The 17504-nt window shown below is 46.2% G+C and overlaps 4 protein-coding genes across 5 annotated transcripts in view; 2 read left to right on the forward strand and 2 right to left on the reverse strand.

The window, feature by feature from the left end:
* dpf3 (D4, zinc and double PHD fingers, family 3) overlaps positions 1-1805 on the reverse strand; it is a 24057-nt gene extending 22252 nt beyond the window's left edge. The window contains exon 1 of one of the 2 annotated variants that reach the window (XM_017409282.3): positions 1556-1805. In XM_017409282.3, the coding sequence (XP_017264771.1) occupies positions 1556-1587 (32 nt within the window). In that variant the 5' untranslated portion in view covers positions 1588-1805. The remainder of the gene's footprint in view (positions 1-1555) is intronic. The other variant, XM_017409283.3, reaches the window with a different exon arrangement.
* Positions 1806-2831: 1026 nt separating this feature from the next.
* Positions 2832-7945, forward strand: wdr21 (WD repeat domain 21). Its single transcript, XM_017409235.3, has 13 exons — positions 2832-3258; positions 3357-3454; positions 4295-4452; positions 4549-4631; positions 4822-4924; positions 5015-5158; positions 5356-5405; positions 5578-5657; positions 5744-5836; positions 5946-6043; positions 6135-6311; positions 6398-6512; positions 6585-7945. Exons 1-13 carry the CDS (start codon positions 3176-3178, stop codon positions 6812-6814), a joined length of 1512 nt encoding a protein of 503 aa, XP_017264724.1. The 5' UTR covers positions 2832-3175; the 3' UTR covers positions 6815-7945.
* Positions 7234-14733, reverse strand: zfyve1 (zinc finger, FYVE domain containing 1). The gene is made up of 13 exons (XM_017409234.2): positions 14498-14733; positions 13301-13831; positions 12980-13223; positions 12612-12872; positions 12278-12492; positions 12061-12167; positions 10963-11071; positions 10787-10884; positions 10558-10675; positions 10259-10429; positions 9952-10132; positions 9219-9332; positions 7234-9135 (listed from the first exon to the last, which is right to left on the reverse strand). Exons 2-13 carry the CDS (start codon positions 13775-13777, stop codon positions 8903-8905), a joined length of 2328 nt encoding a protein of 775 aa, XP_017264723.1. The 5' UTR covers positions 13778-13831; positions 14498-14733; the 3' UTR covers positions 7234-8902.
* A 962-nt stretch (positions 14734-15695) lies between these two features.
* Positions 15696-17294, forward strand: pigh (phosphatidylinositol glycan anchor biosynthesis, class H). The gene is made up of 4 exons (XM_017409286.3): positions 15696-16198; positions 16382-16591; positions 16690-16773; positions 16873-17294. The coding sequence occupies exons 1-4, from the start codon at positions 16022-16024 to the stop codon at positions 16945-16947; spliced, it is 546 nt and encodes a 181-aa protein (XP_017264775.1). The 5' UTR covers positions 15696-16021; the 3' UTR covers positions 16948-17294.
* The last annotated feature ends 210 nt before the right edge of the window (positions 17295-17504 follow it).

Below are 17504 nucleotides of genomic sequence, written 5' to 3' on the forward strand. Positions count from 1 at the left end.
AAGTGCACCCAAAAATAGGTAGTTTTTCTGAAAACGTATCAAATATAAGAGACTGAGGCCAGTCGAATGTAGGTCAGTCACACGACTCAAGCTTCCACTTGGTTTTCAGTGGCTTTGTTTACACTGAGCGTGGACCCGCATTTCAGAGTTGCATCCAGTCTATCTGGAGAACCACTGGAGGAAAGTCTTTCAAACTGCGACGTTTGACAAAGTTCACAATAACCTGTTTTATGTTTGAGTTTATAGTTTGCAACGAGTGCCTTTAAACGCATCTTGATGACTGGAAACAAGGAAGTAAACATTTTAATTTATACGCCAGTCAGAGATGGAAACGAGAGAAAAATTCTTTTTTTGTTTTTCTTTTGGTGAAACTGTAGCGTGAACGCTGAGGCCTTAATGACTTTGGTGAAATTTGCTGAAGAAAAAGAAACTGAGTTGTTGAAGCTAAAAGAAACAGAGTTATAGCTTGAAGTTAAAAGGAACAAAACACTAGCTAAAAGCTAAAAACAAAAGCAAAAGCAAAATGCGAACTAAAAGTTACAAATGGCTGGCATCAAAGCTAAACGCAGCAAAAGGCTAGCTTAGAGTAGCAGATAAGCAGCTAAAATCTACAAGCTAAAAGCTAGATATAGCAAAAGGATAGCTAAAAGTAGCAAAAGGCAAACTATAAGCTATGAATAGCAAACAACTGTCTAAAACCTAAAATAAGTAGCAAAAGGGTAGCTAAAAGCTAAAATAGAAGCTAAAAGTAGCATAAGAGAGAAAAAGCCATTATATTGAAGCAGATTTCAGAGATCAATGTTTTAAAGGAAATTAACAGATCTCAGGTTTCTATGTGGAAATTATTTGTCCATAAATGTCCATACATGAGCCAAGTGTCCATATATGAGCTAAATGTCCATATATGTACTAAATGTCCATATATGAGCTAAAAGTCCATATGTGAACTAAGTGTCCATACGTATGCTAAATGTCTATATGTGCTCATCCAACATGATCAGGTTCAACAAGCAGGAAAAAGCCGCTGAGGTATTTGTTGGATTTCTCCACAGATTTCTACTCTGAGGTGTTTCCTCTCCTCTCATCAAACGATTGTTATTTTCTCATCAGGTTTTCCCCTGAACGCATCCTGCATCCTGCTCCAGTGTGCCGTGCGTGGCGCGTGCACGCGTTCGAGATAAGTGAGCAGCTTTTGCGGGAGTCTCTGCGCGAGGATTTCCACGCAAACTGCGCTGACAAGGACATGTAAACTTTTACCGATCGCTTCTGTGAGAACAACCGCGAGCAACTTTCTGTCCAAAGCGAAGCCCGGAGAGTTAGGATGGGTTTAATTTTTTTATATTTTCTTTTTTTTTTTTTACACGCCGTGCACGCGTCTCTGAGGCTGCGATACCTGATCAGCAGCGAGATACATGTCTGATCCCTGCTGCAGAAGGAACGATAATAATAATAATTTCAAAACATATATGTGCAAGCGAGCGACGCGGTCATTTTTGCCCCAAAGAGAGAAAGAAGGGGGAAGAAGAAGAAGAAAGAAAAATAAAATCACACTTACGATTTTAATGGATTATGAATGACAGTCGCCATCTTTCTGCAAGAATGTAACGCAATATTCTAAATCTGTGTGCAGTTTGGGACCCTTCTAAAAAAAAATAAAAAAACAACCAATGCTGCCCTGTCCGCTGTGCTTCCTACCAATACAACACCGGCATAAAGACATTAAGGCGTGGCTTCAGTGAATTATGTCAACAGACCCTCCTCTGGAAACATCCCGCTAAACTCTGTAGATTTATTTATATAAAAGCCACCAGCTGGAAAGGATGTGATTAATGAAGAGTGCCATTTGTTTCATTTCATTGTTTTAGTGCTTTTGCAGCTGTGTTGGACAATTCTGCTTTATTACTAATACCTAATACGCAAAATGCACCGAGCTCTTGACCTATAATGTTTATAATAGATTCTATGTTTTGGGTTTTTATGATCAACATAATTTCTTACTGGTTACACATGCGGCGTTCAGCGTCACTCGGAAATATAAACACTAAACCAGAAAGCCCATAAATTTCAGCCAAAATGCGCATTTTCTTTAGTAGAAGGACAACACTAGCATCATAGTTTGCTGTGCTGCCATACTATTAGCAATAAACGCTCGTTGACTTTCTTGTGCATTACATTTTAACATAAATAAATAAAGAGGTTAATAAACGGTTTGTCTTGTCTTTTTAAAAGTTTTACACTTAGTATGTATTTTTACTAATAAATTAGGACGTCGAGCTTGACAAATCCGAATTGCCATCATTGAAATCGGACTTGTTACGGATTTTACTTAGGTTTCTCTTGAATAAAGCTCAAACATCCAGACTTGCCAATTGACTGCAAATGCAACAATAGAGTAATATGAAAACAGCCAATGAAAGCCTGAAACGTCATATATTTGTTGTTAGAAATGAGCCAATGAAACACCTGAAAAGGCGGGAGAGGATCGAACGTTGCATTTGCTTACATCTAGAAACTCTAAAACTGTATTTCTGATAGGAAAACGAAAGAACACATACATATTAAAAATGAACCCAAAATGGTTTGATTTTGTTACTGCTCACTTATGGAAAGTTTTTTTTAAACTCTAGAGCTATTGTTTTTATTATTTCGGTACAAATGTTGCAATAAAACCGTTTATTTGCGTTTTTTTTAACTCACGTGCCTCTTAAGCGGTCTACATTATTGTTGACTAGTTTTTGTAAACGCAATAAAGCAACCTCTGAGCAGCTGCTTCTTTTTTTCTTTTCTTTTTCATGTCAAACATGTCGAAGATGGGAGGCTCGAAAGTAGTGATTAAAGCTGTTTTTTTCCCATTTCCGAGGCACCTCAAACGCCACATTATTGTGACCCAGTTAGCTCGACAGATTTGACAATTGTACTCGTCGGAACTAGTTTATTAAAAGTGACAAGTTTGTCCATCCTTAGTCGTGTTTGTCGGTCTTTTAAAACAGTCGTTATTCGGCACGTTTTTAAAAGCCCAGCACCGACAATTAGCGCGTTTCGAGAACTCTGAAGCTAGCACGTTGCTACCTTAGCTAACAGGTAAACACGCCGCACCTCGCCTCTGGACGGAAGCGAAACGACAGATGACCGCGATGTGACAAAACCGAGGGGGGGAAAAAAGACAAAAAAAGGGATGAAGAAGTGGAAATGGAAACAAGGTCGTCGCCGTGGGTGGCACAGAAACAACCGTCAGACATTTCAAGGCCACGAACAGTGGTAAGTCATGTTGATGTGAAGCGCCGACATTAAAAACCTCACAGTGTTTAGAACAGTTTGTGTCCTGAGAGTTTTTTTTATTATTCATGTGTTCACAGGCATGAACATACTGAAGCTGGACCATCAAACAGGCCTTCTGAGAGCTGTGATAACCAGTCTTCCTCCTCTTCCTCTAAATCCAGCAGTGCAGCCCCAGGTTTGTGGACACCTGTATGGCAGGCAGTTGTAGTATATAATCAAACCATGCTCATATCTCTAACTACTTTTTTAGAGATCTTGATAATAGTGTTCCTCCTGGTTAACTGCTCTTAATTATTAGTCAGAACTGAAAATAAAGGTATCCTAAACAACAGTCCTGCTTGTAAAAATATTTTAAAACTTCCACAGCAGATAACTAAATGCAAGATGCTTAAAAAGTTGAAGAGGTCATTTTGACTTAGACTAATAGTTCTGAAAGTTAAGACTGGGAAATTAAATACTAGTTAGAATTGACTGCTATTTGCATATGTTTTGATAATTATTGTGAAACGTGAGAGCAGAAGTCATAAATAGGTGAAAGGATTGGAACATTTAATGAAGCTGTTTGTTGTGTAAATATATCCACGTTTGTTTGACTTATTGGCATCGTTTGTACACGTTAGACGGCGATGGTTGGGGTCGGGCGAGGCTCTGCTGCTGTTCTGTTGTGGGTCAGAGGCTGTAAAGTTTGGGAACCACAGGTTGAATAGGTATTTTAGAGACTCATAGTTCAGTTCCTCTATGTCAAAAAGAACATTTCAGAGGTTTAGAAGGGCTGCCTTCCTATCCCTAATCAACATTTTAGATAATTCTCGTGATATTCTGAGTTGAGGAGATGTTCATTTTAACCTAGATGAATTGATTAGTGGATATCTGCTTTGAATAGCCAATTAAACAATGACTCCACTCTTAGGACATTTTACTTCCGACTAATTGTGAATAAAACTACAAATCCCCACCAAAAGGCATCCGACTATTAAAAAATTTAAAAAAAATTAAAAACTTGCATTTCCGTCAGAGTTGCCTGGTTTCTACTTCGACCCGGAGAAGAACCGCTACTTCCGCCTGCTGCCCGGACACAACAACTGCAACCCGCTGACCAGGGAGCAGCTGCAAGAGAAGGAGCGGGAGAAACGGCGGCACGAGATGCTCGCAGAGGACGACAAGTCGAGGAAGGTGCGTCTGTTCTCCTTCCACCCGCCCGTGCCAGGGCCGATTCCGCGGTTGGATTCCGCGTTTTTTGACATGTTTGCGTCTCTTCTTCTTTCCCAGAGAGCGCCGAGAGCGGGGCTGAACACTTCGCTGCTGCTGCAGAGAAGACATCTTGGGCTGTTACCCGAGAACTCCTATTGCAGGTAGTGGATCACGTGTGTGTGTGTGTAAAGTGAAATGTGTCTGAAGCGTCATAAGCTACTACTAATGCTGCATAAAGAGCTGCCGAAAGGGAACGAGAGAAAAGCAGTAACATGCTCAAAATATTCAAACCAAACCAGGCGACTTCTCTTCGACTTCCCCCCCCAAAAAACCCTTTCCTCTGGTTTCCAGGCTCGTCCACGAGGTGAAGGTCAGCGGCATGCGGCGCCACAAACTGGAGGTCCAGAGCACGGACAACAGCAACCCGAACGCCGACAACTTCCGGCTCATAGTGGTGAGAGAGCGCACACACGAACACGTCGAACAGGCGCCTCCCTCCTGCCGAGTCTGATCCCGAGCCGCTAACCCCAGACCTCGTTCGCAGGGGGACTCGGCGTGCGAGCGAGTGTTCACGGTCAACGACATCTCTCACGGCGGCTGCCAGTACGGCATCATGAACTTCAGCAGCAGCAGCCGCGGCTCCCTGTCGGTGGAAATGTGCGACAACCTCTACTTCACCAACCGCAAGGTGGGACCGGTTCACCAGAGCTCCGATATGAAACCATCTCCTCGGCGTTTCCTGTCCGGAGCACTGCCACAGAGCCATTTTAGTTCAGTTAAATGTCTTGTCAGTGATTATATGTGTAAACGAACACCTCATCTTCTTATTTTGGAGCATTCTGTTTATGTTTCCTAACATTTGGGCTCTGGTTAAATGCGTTTCAGGTGAATTCTATCTGCTGGGCCTCAGTCAACTACCCCGACTCTCACGTTTTGTATCCTTCATTTAAAAGCCCTCACTCGATTCAAAACTCAGAATTCTTCATTTAGATTATCGTGCCGTGTATGTCCTGGCTGAGCAGTACGATTTAAACTTTCAAATGCCATCTCTGTGTCCGGTGAGCACGCTTTGTGTGGTTTTTCTCCCTTCACCGTACGGATCCTCAGGTTGTGTCTGGTGGGAGCGGCCGACACCCCCGGCTGCGTTAGTTTACTCCCCGCTTCGCTCTTCAGCAACTCCAATCAAGGTTTGCCACGCTCGCCCGCTCGGGTGTCATTCGATCCTCTTGACAGACCGTGCGCCCTGACCCGCTTCTGGCTTCCTTTTCCTCAGATCAGCCCGGCATGCTGTGCAGCTTTAAAATATCCACGGCCTGGTCCTGCGCTTGGTGCCTCAACCCACAGTTCGATAAGACTTTCAGCACAGGTGAGTCACACGGTCGTCGTCCTCCGTCCTGCAGGAACACCAGATGCAGGAGGCGGCCGCTGACGTTTGGACCCGACATGTAACCGCATCTCTGCCTTTTTCTCTGCAGGCCTGTCCCGTAGAGTCATTGTGAAAGACGCCGAGACGGGACGGACGCAGACGTACGGCGTCAGCACCGATGTCCTGGCTCAGCATTTCGCCCTCAGGGTGAGTCATCCCCTCCCTTCTTCATTATCAGACGCCTTGCGTTTCCCCCCCGGAGCTGCGCTAAGTCGCCGCTGCGCCTTCACGTCCCCAGGTCCCTGTCCTGTTTAACGGTTGCAGGTCAGGGGAGATCTTCAGCATGGACCTGCGGCAGCGCTGCCGCCGGGACCACGGCTGGAAGGCCAAGCGCTTCCACCACGAGTCGGCCATCACGTCCGTGCGAGTCCTGCAGGATGAGAACTACCTGCTGGCTGCCGACATGCTGGGCCAGGTCAGGGTCGCCGCCGATCCAAGTCAGCAGTTTGTTTTTGTTTTAACGAAACCGAATTGTTAACCCAACGCCGAGTTCCCTTGCAGATCAAGCTGTGGGACGTGCGCGTAACGAAGCCGGTGCAGGAGTACAGAGGGCACCACAACGAGCACGCCTACCTCCCTACACACGTCAACGAGCGCGAGGGGCTTCTGTTAGCAGGTTAGCAGCGGGTCGAGGGGGGGGACCTCCTCAGCGCCGGGCGTCTAACCAAACAACTTGTCCATTCCACAGTGGGTCAGGACTGCTACACCCGGATCTGGAGCCTGAAGGACGGCCACCTGCTCAGGACCATCCCGTCACCCCACCCGGCTGCGAACGACACCATCCCCAGCGTGGTCTTCTCCTCCAACCTGGGCGGCTGCGGGGGGCTGCCCGGGCTGCTCATGGCCGTCAAACACGACCTGTACTACTTCCCGTACAACACCGACTACCAGGAGGGAGGCGAGCCGACGGAGGGGTGACCGCTTGTTGTTCCATTAGTTTAGTCCAAGTGTTTTAACCGGACGGCTTTATTTGAAGCTTTACAAGAAGCTGCTAACTTTAGAGCAGCAGTCAGATTGTCCAAAAACAAACAAACAAAAAGTCTTCTGTACTTTTTTACGAAACGCTTTTCGTTGACCTCCGTGGAAAACATCGTGGGGTAAAAGAAGCGTGGAAAAGTCTCTCAGTTTGAAGCCGGATCGCTAAAGATTGCAGCTCACTGCGGGTATAAGTGAAAACGTTTTAACTCAGTAAGTTAGTGGCGATAGTCTCAAATCATCAGGTAACGATTAAACATGGAGCCACGCTCGTTTTCTTTTGTTCAAACTGCGTAAACTGGGAATCTCCCAAAGCTGTTTAGATAATTATGGATCAAATCTGTTTATTTTATTGAGCTCTATTTTTTTTTTTTTTATTTGGCTGCCACAAATTTTAGGTTTCCAGCTGCCTATAAGAGGCACAAAGAACTGGAAATGAGAAAATAGCAGCAAAAATGTGGGGGTTTTTTTGTTTGTTTTGGTTCCGTTCAGCCTTTTAATACAGAGAAATGAAATGAGCTGCAAAATCATTTTAAGCAGGCCAATATCTACTACACACCTTTACAGATTACTGTGGTTTATCAGCTGAAATCTTTCTTAGTTTTACTGACTAAAGCGGTTTATATTCGTTCAAGAAGAACAAAAAGAAAATGGGGTGAACATCCAGGTGGGTTATCAGTTTGTAGTTTGCGGCAGCAAAGAGTTTTGTTGTCCTTTACTTCCTGTCATCTGTGTGTCTGACTGAGAAAATGAGGGAAAAACAAACAAAAAAAAGCTTTGAAACACTTAAATTTTCGAGGATTCGTTAAGTGATCATTTGGGTGATTGTAGGTTCGGCTGCGGACGGGAAAGACGACTTCTGCAACGTTTTACATCTCAGGGGAATGTTGTTGTTTTTGTTTTTAAAGTTGTGTTTGTGCCAAAACTGCGGAGGAGGCGCCGCGTCCTTCTGGAAGTGTACTTACAGACGACTCGACAGCGGAAGGTTTCTGATCAAAGTCACGACGTGGCTTCGGCCAGTTTTCAAAAAAAAAAAAGCTTGTAAAATAAAACACATTTTTCCAACTGTTTAATCCAAGAACTAATAATAAATATTTAAAAAAAAAACTAAACATGGCCACCAGGTTTGTGTAGCGGTTGTTCTGAAATCACACACACCTTCGGGGGGGGGCGTTTCTGCAGTTTAATACACACGGATTGAAAACACACGAACACGTGATCTGGATCAGCGACGGGACGCTCCTCGTCTCGTTTCGGCTCGTTCTTCGACTTCCTGTTTCGAGGGGCCAGCCTCGAATGTGACGCCCGCTCTTTTACCTTGACGCTCCCGTGATCCAGTCACTCCGTTTAAAAAAACAGTCCCTGTTGAGTTTAACTCTGCTGCTGTTGCCAAAAATTTCCACGATTAAAAAACAAAAAGGCAATTCACAAGTCTCCCTTTTAGAGTAAATGTTTCCCCCTTACATTTATCATAAATTCATCATGGATAAGTCTGTTTGAGTCCAAAACTACATAAGACCGAGGGACGGTTCAGATAGCGACTGCTGAATTACTATTCTGACGCAGAGAGCGCTGACATCAGCAGACAGGAAGCTGAGGAGATCTACAGCCGCGGGGTTTTAACAAAAAGGTGAAAATGAAATCTGACTAACTGGAAGAAGTTCTCCCATGTTTGCCAGTCCAGCCGTCCAACAGAAACCGTTAATTCCTCTCAAACGGTCCAAACGAACGGCCCCGGACGCCGCGAAGAGGCGTCATGCTGAAAGTTAGCAGTTTAAGGAGTTACAGAGGAGGCGTGTGGGAAGTCACATGAACCCTACGGTGAGCAAGGACAACTTTGTTTTGTTTTGTTGCTTTGAAAGTCAAGTTTCACTTGGGACGGCGTCCATTTCAGGCGTATCCAACCCGATCAAAGGACTAAAAACGTCAGGAGGCCAGCATTACAGAGTTAAAACGGACTTTCTGGCATCCAAAATGGCAGCTGGATTTTTTAAATGTTCCCGGAGCCGTTCCCGTTCGCATCCCGTCCTGCTAGAGCTCCCCGGGTTTCTGGCTGCAGCCGTCGCAGACCCGCACCGGGTGGTCCCAGCCGCGGGACGGCACGGGACGGCGTTCCTGAGAGCAGTCGCCACACACGCCCTGGCCGCAGGCGCGACAGTGGTGGATGGAGAGGCGTGGCGCGAACTCCTTCTGGCACTCGCAGCAGGAGCGGATGTCCTGATCCGGGACCCAGTAGGCGGGGCGAGCCGCGTCCTTTACCAGGCCTGCGAACACAGTTTTTATTTATTTATTTTTATTTTTTGGTTGTTTACGTTGTGCTGATTACGTTGGCACGCGTCATGCTCACCGAACGGGATGTCAATGGCACCGACGACGGCGCCGAAGGTGTTCTGAACCGCCTCGCCAACCTTCCTGGCGATCAGGGTGCCTCCCTCTTCCTCCAAGGCGGCATCCAGTAACTCTGAAAGTGGAGCGCGTCAAACCCGACACAAAGACTAGAGCACACGTGTCAAATTTAAGGCCCGCAGGCCAGATCCGGTCCTTGTTATCATTTTCTCTGGTCCCTCAAGATAAACATTTAAATTTTAATCAGATCTGGCCGTCCAGTTTGGGACAGGTCGAGCCTCTGTTGTTTCTCATTTTGCTTAAAGGCCAAAAATATTTAGCTATGCGTCCTCAGTAACCTTTATTTTGACGTGGAAAAAGCAACAGAACATCAAACTGGGCCGTTCAAACTCTTGGTGATAACGGTGCGTTCAGGTAGCGCTGGGAAAGGGAAACTTCAACTTCAAATCTATTTTTTCTTTGTGCATTAAAGTATATTTATTCTGAATTTTATACAGTATGTAACGGGGAAAGGTATTTGATGTTTCTATATGAATGATTTGACATATTACATCTAAAACTAATGCTAATTTATGTCGTTTTTTCAATGAATATAGATCAAGATTGGCCCTTGGCTGGGACCAAGTCATATATTTTGGCCCCCTTGTTTTGAGTTTGCCCCCCCGGTTCTAGAGTCTCCTGATGCTCTGTGGTTAGTCGGCGTTTCGTTTCCGTCCAAGGACTTATTTGTCTACCTGTTGGGATTCCCCTGTTGTGGAAGCACGCGTCACAGACTCTGACGGGTGCCAGGCCCCAGCCCCTCTCTGGGACTGGACGGGTTTTGGAGGAGCAGGCGTCACAGAAGCCCTCCCCGCAGGCCCGGCAGTGGTGCTTGGTGTCGTTGGGCTGGAAGTCCTCGCCGCATTTATGGCATGTCTGCGACAGACGACAAAAATAAAAGATAAATAAATAAACACAGGAGAAGGGAGGGGGGTTTTAGAAGCAGCTGCCGAGTCATCTCTCCACTGCAAGGTCAGCCGCGCTCTTCGGGAGTTTCCTCACCAGAATGAGGGAGTTGGGCTTCCAGTAGGCGGGGGCGATCTGGTCAGTGAGCCAGGAGGTGACCGCCTTGGCAGGTTTGACGCTGAGCTCCGACACGGACTGCGAAATGTACTTGACGCCGTCCAGCAACCTCTGCGCGGCGTTGTTGTTGTCTTTCAGAAACCCATCGGACTGAAAACAGAACCACAGGAGCAAACGGTGGGAAAACCACACAGCCGAAACTCTTCGCTTTGGATCGTTATTTTTGCCGATTTGTTTCGAGAAAATTTCGTTTTTAGTCTTTCCGCTTCGGGTTTTACCCCAGGCCAGATGTGCTGGATCTCGGTCCTGACCACGGTCTCCACTGGGTCCTGGTTCCCGTACCAATACTGCCTGCTCCTGTAGATCACGCCGCAGTTGGGACACTCGATCACGTATCTGGGAAACGACAAAATCTCAGGCTTCAGCATCAAAAGGGACATTTATAATTTAATAACAGGCATGCACGTTGGAATGTGAGCCGGTATTTCTTTCAGCAAATCATCTCACCCCGACCAGGCGTAGATGGCCAAACCGAACCAGGGCGAGTCGGAGGACGCCGTCGTTTTGGGCACCACCACGACTTCCTTCCCTCCCTCGTAGCACGCCTGCGGAGTTCAGCACAGACACTCAGGACCTCGCAGAGAGAAGGGCGGGCCTCGTCGCGTTTGCCGCCTTTTACTTGCCTTGCACGTGTAGATGCGGTTGTCGTACTGAGCTGAGTAGCGGCAGCGATGCTTGGCCTCGTGGTCGAGCTCTTCTTTCAGGTGATTCATGCTTCTTTTGCAGCCCGACCTGCGAGGAGGGGACGTCGGAGATGGTTAAAATGCTTTTAAACGGACTGAAAAGCATAAAATATGATTATTGTGAAATAAATTATATATATATATATATATATATATATATATATATAATTTTATTATATATATTATTTTATTATTTTATTTAGCATTATTTTATATATATATATATATAAAATTAAATTAAACAAATGTCATAGCCTGAACCTGCTGTTGATTAGTTTACTCTGGTGTGAGAGTTCATAAACACTACTCTGAAGCACGGTCATGTTGTTTACGAGTTAGCGTCTGGTTAGCGTCTGGTTAGCTTCGAGTTAGCAACGTTAGCTCTCTCCTGCCGTCTTTCTGTTGATTTGCAGTGTTGTGTACTGATGTCATGACAACAATCTGGGGGTAATCGGTTCTCATCGTTTCCCAACTCGGTCGTTGTGCGCGTTGTTTTGTCGGCCATGACGGTCCTGGTGATTATCAGAGTCCAAACCTGAAGAGCTTTCATCTGATTCCGGAGATCCAGACGTCGGTTCAGGTTCATACCGGCATGGTTGTATATCCATTACTCCCGCAAAGTCTTCCGGCATTTCTTCGCGTTTAAAAAAAAAAGGCTTTTTCCTCATTTCCACAAGTAAACAACCGGACAGTAGCAGCGTTCTTGGCCGCCCGTGGCACAGAACGCGTCATGAACTCCGCCCCACAAATCACCCACTTCGGAAATTATTGACTTAAACGCTAAAAACAGCTTATTTAACTTTTATGTCAGGAAAACAGCTCCCTGCAGTGTTGTGTGGATGTGTCTGACTAAATAACATTCATGAAATGTTGATGTTTTTTTTTTAGATTTGATTTCAGTTCAGCTTTAATGGAGCAGCGTGGGCTGTTCTGTTCTGTCATCACCACTACAGCAGGTAAAAGGCCTGAAGTCGTTCTCACAGGAAACGGACGTGAACGCCGTTGCCGATTAGCCGCAGTGAGCAATGAGACACGCACCCACAGCTGAGGCAGATGCTGGAGCAGGTGAAGTACTCGTCTGGGAAGAAGGAGTTACTGGTCATGTGCTCATCTGGAATCTCGCCGTTGAAGCGCTCGCTCAGGGCCTGAACCGAGAAGGATTCAGAGGGATTCGGGTTACCTCGTTGCAGCTTTACGGTGGGTCAGACAAAATAATTACTCACGGTACGTTGTAGGCGCGTGGAAAGGAATTCACCTGCAGGGCCTTGAAGATGACGCCGGCGGAGCGCGGGGATCGGGTGGTGTTGTTATCCAGCTGGTGCTCCAGGCTGCGCAGCAAGCCGCTGAAGTCTGTGGGAGGGTTGTAGGTCCGAGTCCCGCGGTACTGAACAGAGCTGAAAGCTTCCGGGAACAGGCCCAGCTTCCGGAAACGCTCCTGGAGCAGACGCTCGGACGATTCCGATGGCTTGTCTGAATTCGGAGAGCACACAGAGACAGATATAAGGAACTCGTAGAGAGAATATCTGATTCTGCTCCGCCGTCGCCAAATAAATCTGAACGCGGTCCGAAGGCACAAACGGGGCTGCCACCTGATCCTAGCAGCTTGGTGTGGACGGTCTCGTGGAAGATTATGACCGCGGGGCCCAGCGTGGACAAAGGGACGTCCAGGCCGCAGCGCGTTGTCGTCGCTTTCAGCTCCCTCGTGAAGTGCTTCAGGTAGGCGTCCGACGCGTCGCCAAGGAACTTGAAGAGGTCGTCGTGGAGGCGGTCGGCGTGCGTCCGATAGATAACCACGTCCGAGATGGCCAGGACCTTGAGGAGGAGCCGCGTTCGCTGACCCTGATTGGCTCCTGACGAGCAACACGGACAAATACAAACGAGGAGAGAGAAGGAACGTCAGCCGAGCGGGGGTTAGCTCGTCGTAACGTTGAGTAAAAATCAGTTATTCGTGCCGTACCAGCGCCGAGCAGCCCCTCGGTGTCGATGACCACGACCCGGTGCAGGGGGTCCAACGCCGCCCACACCCCCACCGTGCAGGACTCCTGGGTGGGGGAGGTCTTGAACACTTCTCGTCCGAGAAAGAAGGTGTGGTTCAGGGTGTGGGATTTGCCTTCTCCGGTGTTTCCGAAGATGGAGACCACCTTGAGGAGCTCGTCAGGACTGCAGGCCAGCCGGAGGACAAACTCGTCTTCGTCTTTCACCTGAAAGTCCACAACATCCGCTCAGTCTTTAAACAGAAGCTCCATTTGGTTTTTTTTGTTTCTGTAAAGGTACCTACCCGCATCTCCTCCCTCTCGTCGACCAACAGGAAGCTGCACACCTTCTCCAGCTTCGCCCGGAGGGCCTGCACCTCCGTGTCCTCGGCAGTGCCCTCCTGAGCGGCCCCGGCGGGGGGGTACGCCGTCAGGGGGTGCTTCCGCTTGTTGATGCCGCCGCCGTGGGTGCGCTTCTGGCAGTCCAGGCAGAGGTTGACCTTGCAGCCCTGGCAGCGCACCGCCGCGCGGAGCCTGACGGCGCAGCCGCCGTCCCCCTTGCAGGCGTCGCAGAAGGGGACGTGGCCCGGCGCGATCCACACCCGGTCGTGATTCCGCATGCGCTCCTGGCGATGGAGCTCCAGCTCGCAGCGGGCGCACTGCAGGCTGCCGCACTCGTCGCACTCGAACGCCGCCTCGTCGGTGCCTCCGCAGGCGTAGCTCTCCTGACAGACCAGGACCGTGTTCATCCCTTTGTCCACGGCCGGACTCTGGCCACTCATGCTGAACCTGGAGGGTCAGACGGTCAGCTCTGATGCCGGACGGGGACCGACTGACTGGACGTGCAAAAGCAAAGCAGAGGAGAAGGTAAACTATGGCGTTCTGTTAGTGACAAAAATATATTTGCGTGTCTATAGGGTGTGTATGTAGGTGATAGAGCATGAGTCTTCATTTGTTGGTCAGCATACAACATTAGGTGCAGCACATAGACATGATGCAGCATATAAGCATGTTACAATACATACACACCTTACGTATACACAGCACGCTACATACACACCTTACAGACACATAAACATATTTTTGGCACTAATGGAACCCCGTAAATAAGGTTGTTGCACTTTTAGGTCAATATCAATGAGGAGGTGTCATGTACAGCTCAAGTTCTCAACAAAAACATAAAATAAATAACTTTTTATGACTTCTCACTACAGTTTAATAAGTCCCATCTAAAAGTGACAGTGACAGTTACAGCACAGCTGCCAGAGGTTTTTTTTTTGTTTTTTTTGTTTACGTTTTATGTATTTGCATAAAAGCTTGTAGGGTAACATTAGCATCTCTTCGTTTTTTTAAGCGTTTTAACTCAGTATTTGGTGTAACACCGGGAATGTAGTTCTAGCTTTCCTACGCTGTCCCGAAAAATAACAGCCATTAGCTAACAAGCTATCGCACAAAGAGCCCGGTTCGAGCTGAGCAAACAACACTGATTTTGGTCCACTGACCCAGTACTGACGTCCGCTGCTGCCACCCCGTCCGACGACGGACGACTCCGTCCCTAAAAGTCGTCCTCTGGACACACTCTCTAAAACTGGACACGTTTCCCGTCTGAGGACATCCCACCGACCGCCACAGACCGAGGCTAGCGGCGGGAAGAAAAGTTAGCTAACGCCGGCGGAGCGAAGCAGCTCCCGGAGGGGGATGTTGTTGCAGCTGATCGGCTTGTTTTCGTCCAGGGGTCAAAGGTCAACGCGTCACAATGCAACCTGGGAAATGAAGTATTCCCAGAATGAGCCAAGTTTCCCTAATATGTATGCAATAGTTTAATATTTGTGAGTTGCATCTTAGAATTAGCACTTATATCATACTTATGTTATAGTATCTCATTACTATGAGATAAATAAATACGGAATACCATCTCATTGTTATTATTAGCTTATAATTTTGACATATCTTGTAGCTATGATATATATGCGACAGTATCTCATGGTTATAACTTAGTGCATCTGTTTCTTCTGTTTTTATGTCACAGTGCTGAAAACATGCCTTTATAAAAGGTCAAATCAGCTTGTTTTCTTTTGGGCTTTGTTGCAAAAACAAGAGTCAGAAATAAGTCACAGTTCTTAAGCAAGTCTGAATATATTTGTCTATAATGAATTTAACATTTTGAAAGATTTCAACCAAGAACCTTTTTTTTTGGTCTAAAAAAGGTCTAGAATTCAAACATTAGAGCTTTATGCAGTATTCAGCATCAGCTCATACGGTGTCAAATGTTAATTTGTGAGGAAATAAAGCAAATAAGAAGACGCTATGTTTATTAATGAAATAAAATATATTCTTGTGACATAAGAAATAGAAGTTACAATAAAATTGTAGACTTTTTGTCTTATTTGCCAGTCATATCGACACTAACCAACGTTCCTCTGGCTGATCTAATGTATTAAAATTATAACCGTGGCCCATAATGCTTTGTGCCTACCAGCTGCTTTAGGGTTCGCTTGGTTTACACACCGGCGCGTGCCAAACCGTGTGGTCAGACGGAAACAAGTGTTGAATTTGAAACAAATCTTGTCAAAAACACGCGATAAAACCCGTAAACGTTTGCAAACTGACCGGAAATGTTCAATTATAAACGTATATGGCTTTGGAGCGGGTCTCGTTTCTGTGGTTAACGCGTTTGTCAGCCGCATTTGTTGAAGCGCTAGTTTATTGTCAGGACGCCCGGGATAAAAAACAATGCAACTCATATGAATATTGACTTTACACTTGACTTTGCCACATTCGCTATGTTGTTGTATTTAAGTTTTTTTTTTTTAAATTATAATCTAAAACAGCAGTAAGATAGCTTCTGCTCATCTTCTTTACCTCTTCGCTAGGCTTGTATTACCGTCCGTCTCCAATTGGTGCCGCTGACCTCCACTTACAGCAGCTAGCCTACGTTAGCTCCCTGCTGCTAACTGTGTAGCTCCTCACTCACTGAAGCTCGTTTTTACGTTCTCCGCTCTGTCTGTAATTTCGGCCTTCTCACAATGGAAGACGAAGCCTTTACTGATATTAGCGGAAAACCAATTACCCTGGACTGCCAGAGTCACTCCAGCTTCTGCAGGGAGTTCACTGTTAGCTCCCCTAAAGTGTCCATTGGGAAGGTGATGGTCTACACCTGCTCTGTGTGGCTCGTGGCTTATTCGGTGTTCTTCTTTACGCAGGTAAGTTTCACTATTACTGTGCTTAAGGTATTCATTAAAAACTGTCAGACTCGTGTCTTTTCAATGCACTGTATCGCATGCTTAATATTGCATAGAAAAAAAACCACTGTTTGGGTAGTATGTGTTTGAGGTCATGATGGTAACCATGGAGACCTGGATATAAATGTCTTCCTTTCTTTGCAGAACACGGCGGTTCTCTCCAGTGCCATCATCGTCACCCTCGTTGGCATGATGCTTTACATCCACTTCGTGAAGGTAGACCATGAGTCCCTGCTCGTCATCGGCTCCCTGGGCCTCCAGGTGTCCTCCACCTATGCCTCGGGCCGTGAGGTCACCACCTTCATCGAGATGGACAAGATCAGAGACATCGTCATAAACGAAGCTATTTACATGGCACGTAAAGGCATGCAACACGTGCATGCCGGTGTAAACATATCCTGTTTTTTTATCTGTGTAAACATTTGCTTTGATACTGAATGCTTTTCCATCAGCATCAGATCATCTACTACCTGTGTGTGCTGATGAAGGACCAGTCAGAACCTAATGGGGTGTCAGGTGTGGTGCCCTTATTCCAGGTGAGTACGAGCTCAGAAACCTGTGCATTCGTTCGTTTTTACGTATCCCATTTTGTCTCCCGTAAAGGCTGCTAACATGCACCGGTTTCCTTCTTCCAGAGCTCCAAGCCGAGGCTCAGCTGCTTGGTGAAAGTTTACAAAAGCTGCCAGGAGGTTGTTTCCAGGTGCCAGTGAGCCTCGGGCCGTACGGAGCTCCGCTCCTGAGCGGCGTGCTGGAAATACTTGAGGTCATTTTTGTAACGCTTGAAGGCAAAACCGTTCTCCCTCTCATCACGTTTGATTTATTTTGGAACTTTTTTCTTTTCCCTATCACACCTTTATGAATACACACATTAACTGGTGTAAACGTAATCTTTTTTGCCATATTTTAGAAACAAAAGTATTCCACTTTTAATGTTTTACTTCCTCATATAGTTACTTAAAGTTAGTTGTAAAGATTCGTCCTGATCATTACTAATAATGTCACTGGAATCGGATTAAAAAAAAAACTTTTTTTTAATTTATGTGTTTAGAATAGATCGGTTGAGCCAAGATTTGTAACTATTAATATATTGTATATTTTCTATTATAAAAAGAATTTAGAGAAACTTCACCTCTGCACTTCTCTGCCTGTGATTTTCGTCACTATGGATCATTACGATGTTTCAACAGTAGGGGGCAGCACCACACTTCGAAAAGGGAACGTTAGATTTATATATGAATTCTTAGAGGCATTACAAAAAGACAGAGGT

Source organism: Kryptolebias marmoratus, linkage group LG19, assembly GCF_001649575.2.
Source record: "Kryptolebias marmoratus isolate JLee-2015 linkage group LG19, ASM164957v2, whole genome shotgun sequence".
In the NCBI taxonomy this organism is placed as follows: domain Eukaryota; kingdom Metazoa; phylum Chordata; class Actinopteri; order Cyprinodontiformes; family Rivulidae; genus Kryptolebias; species Kryptolebias marmoratus.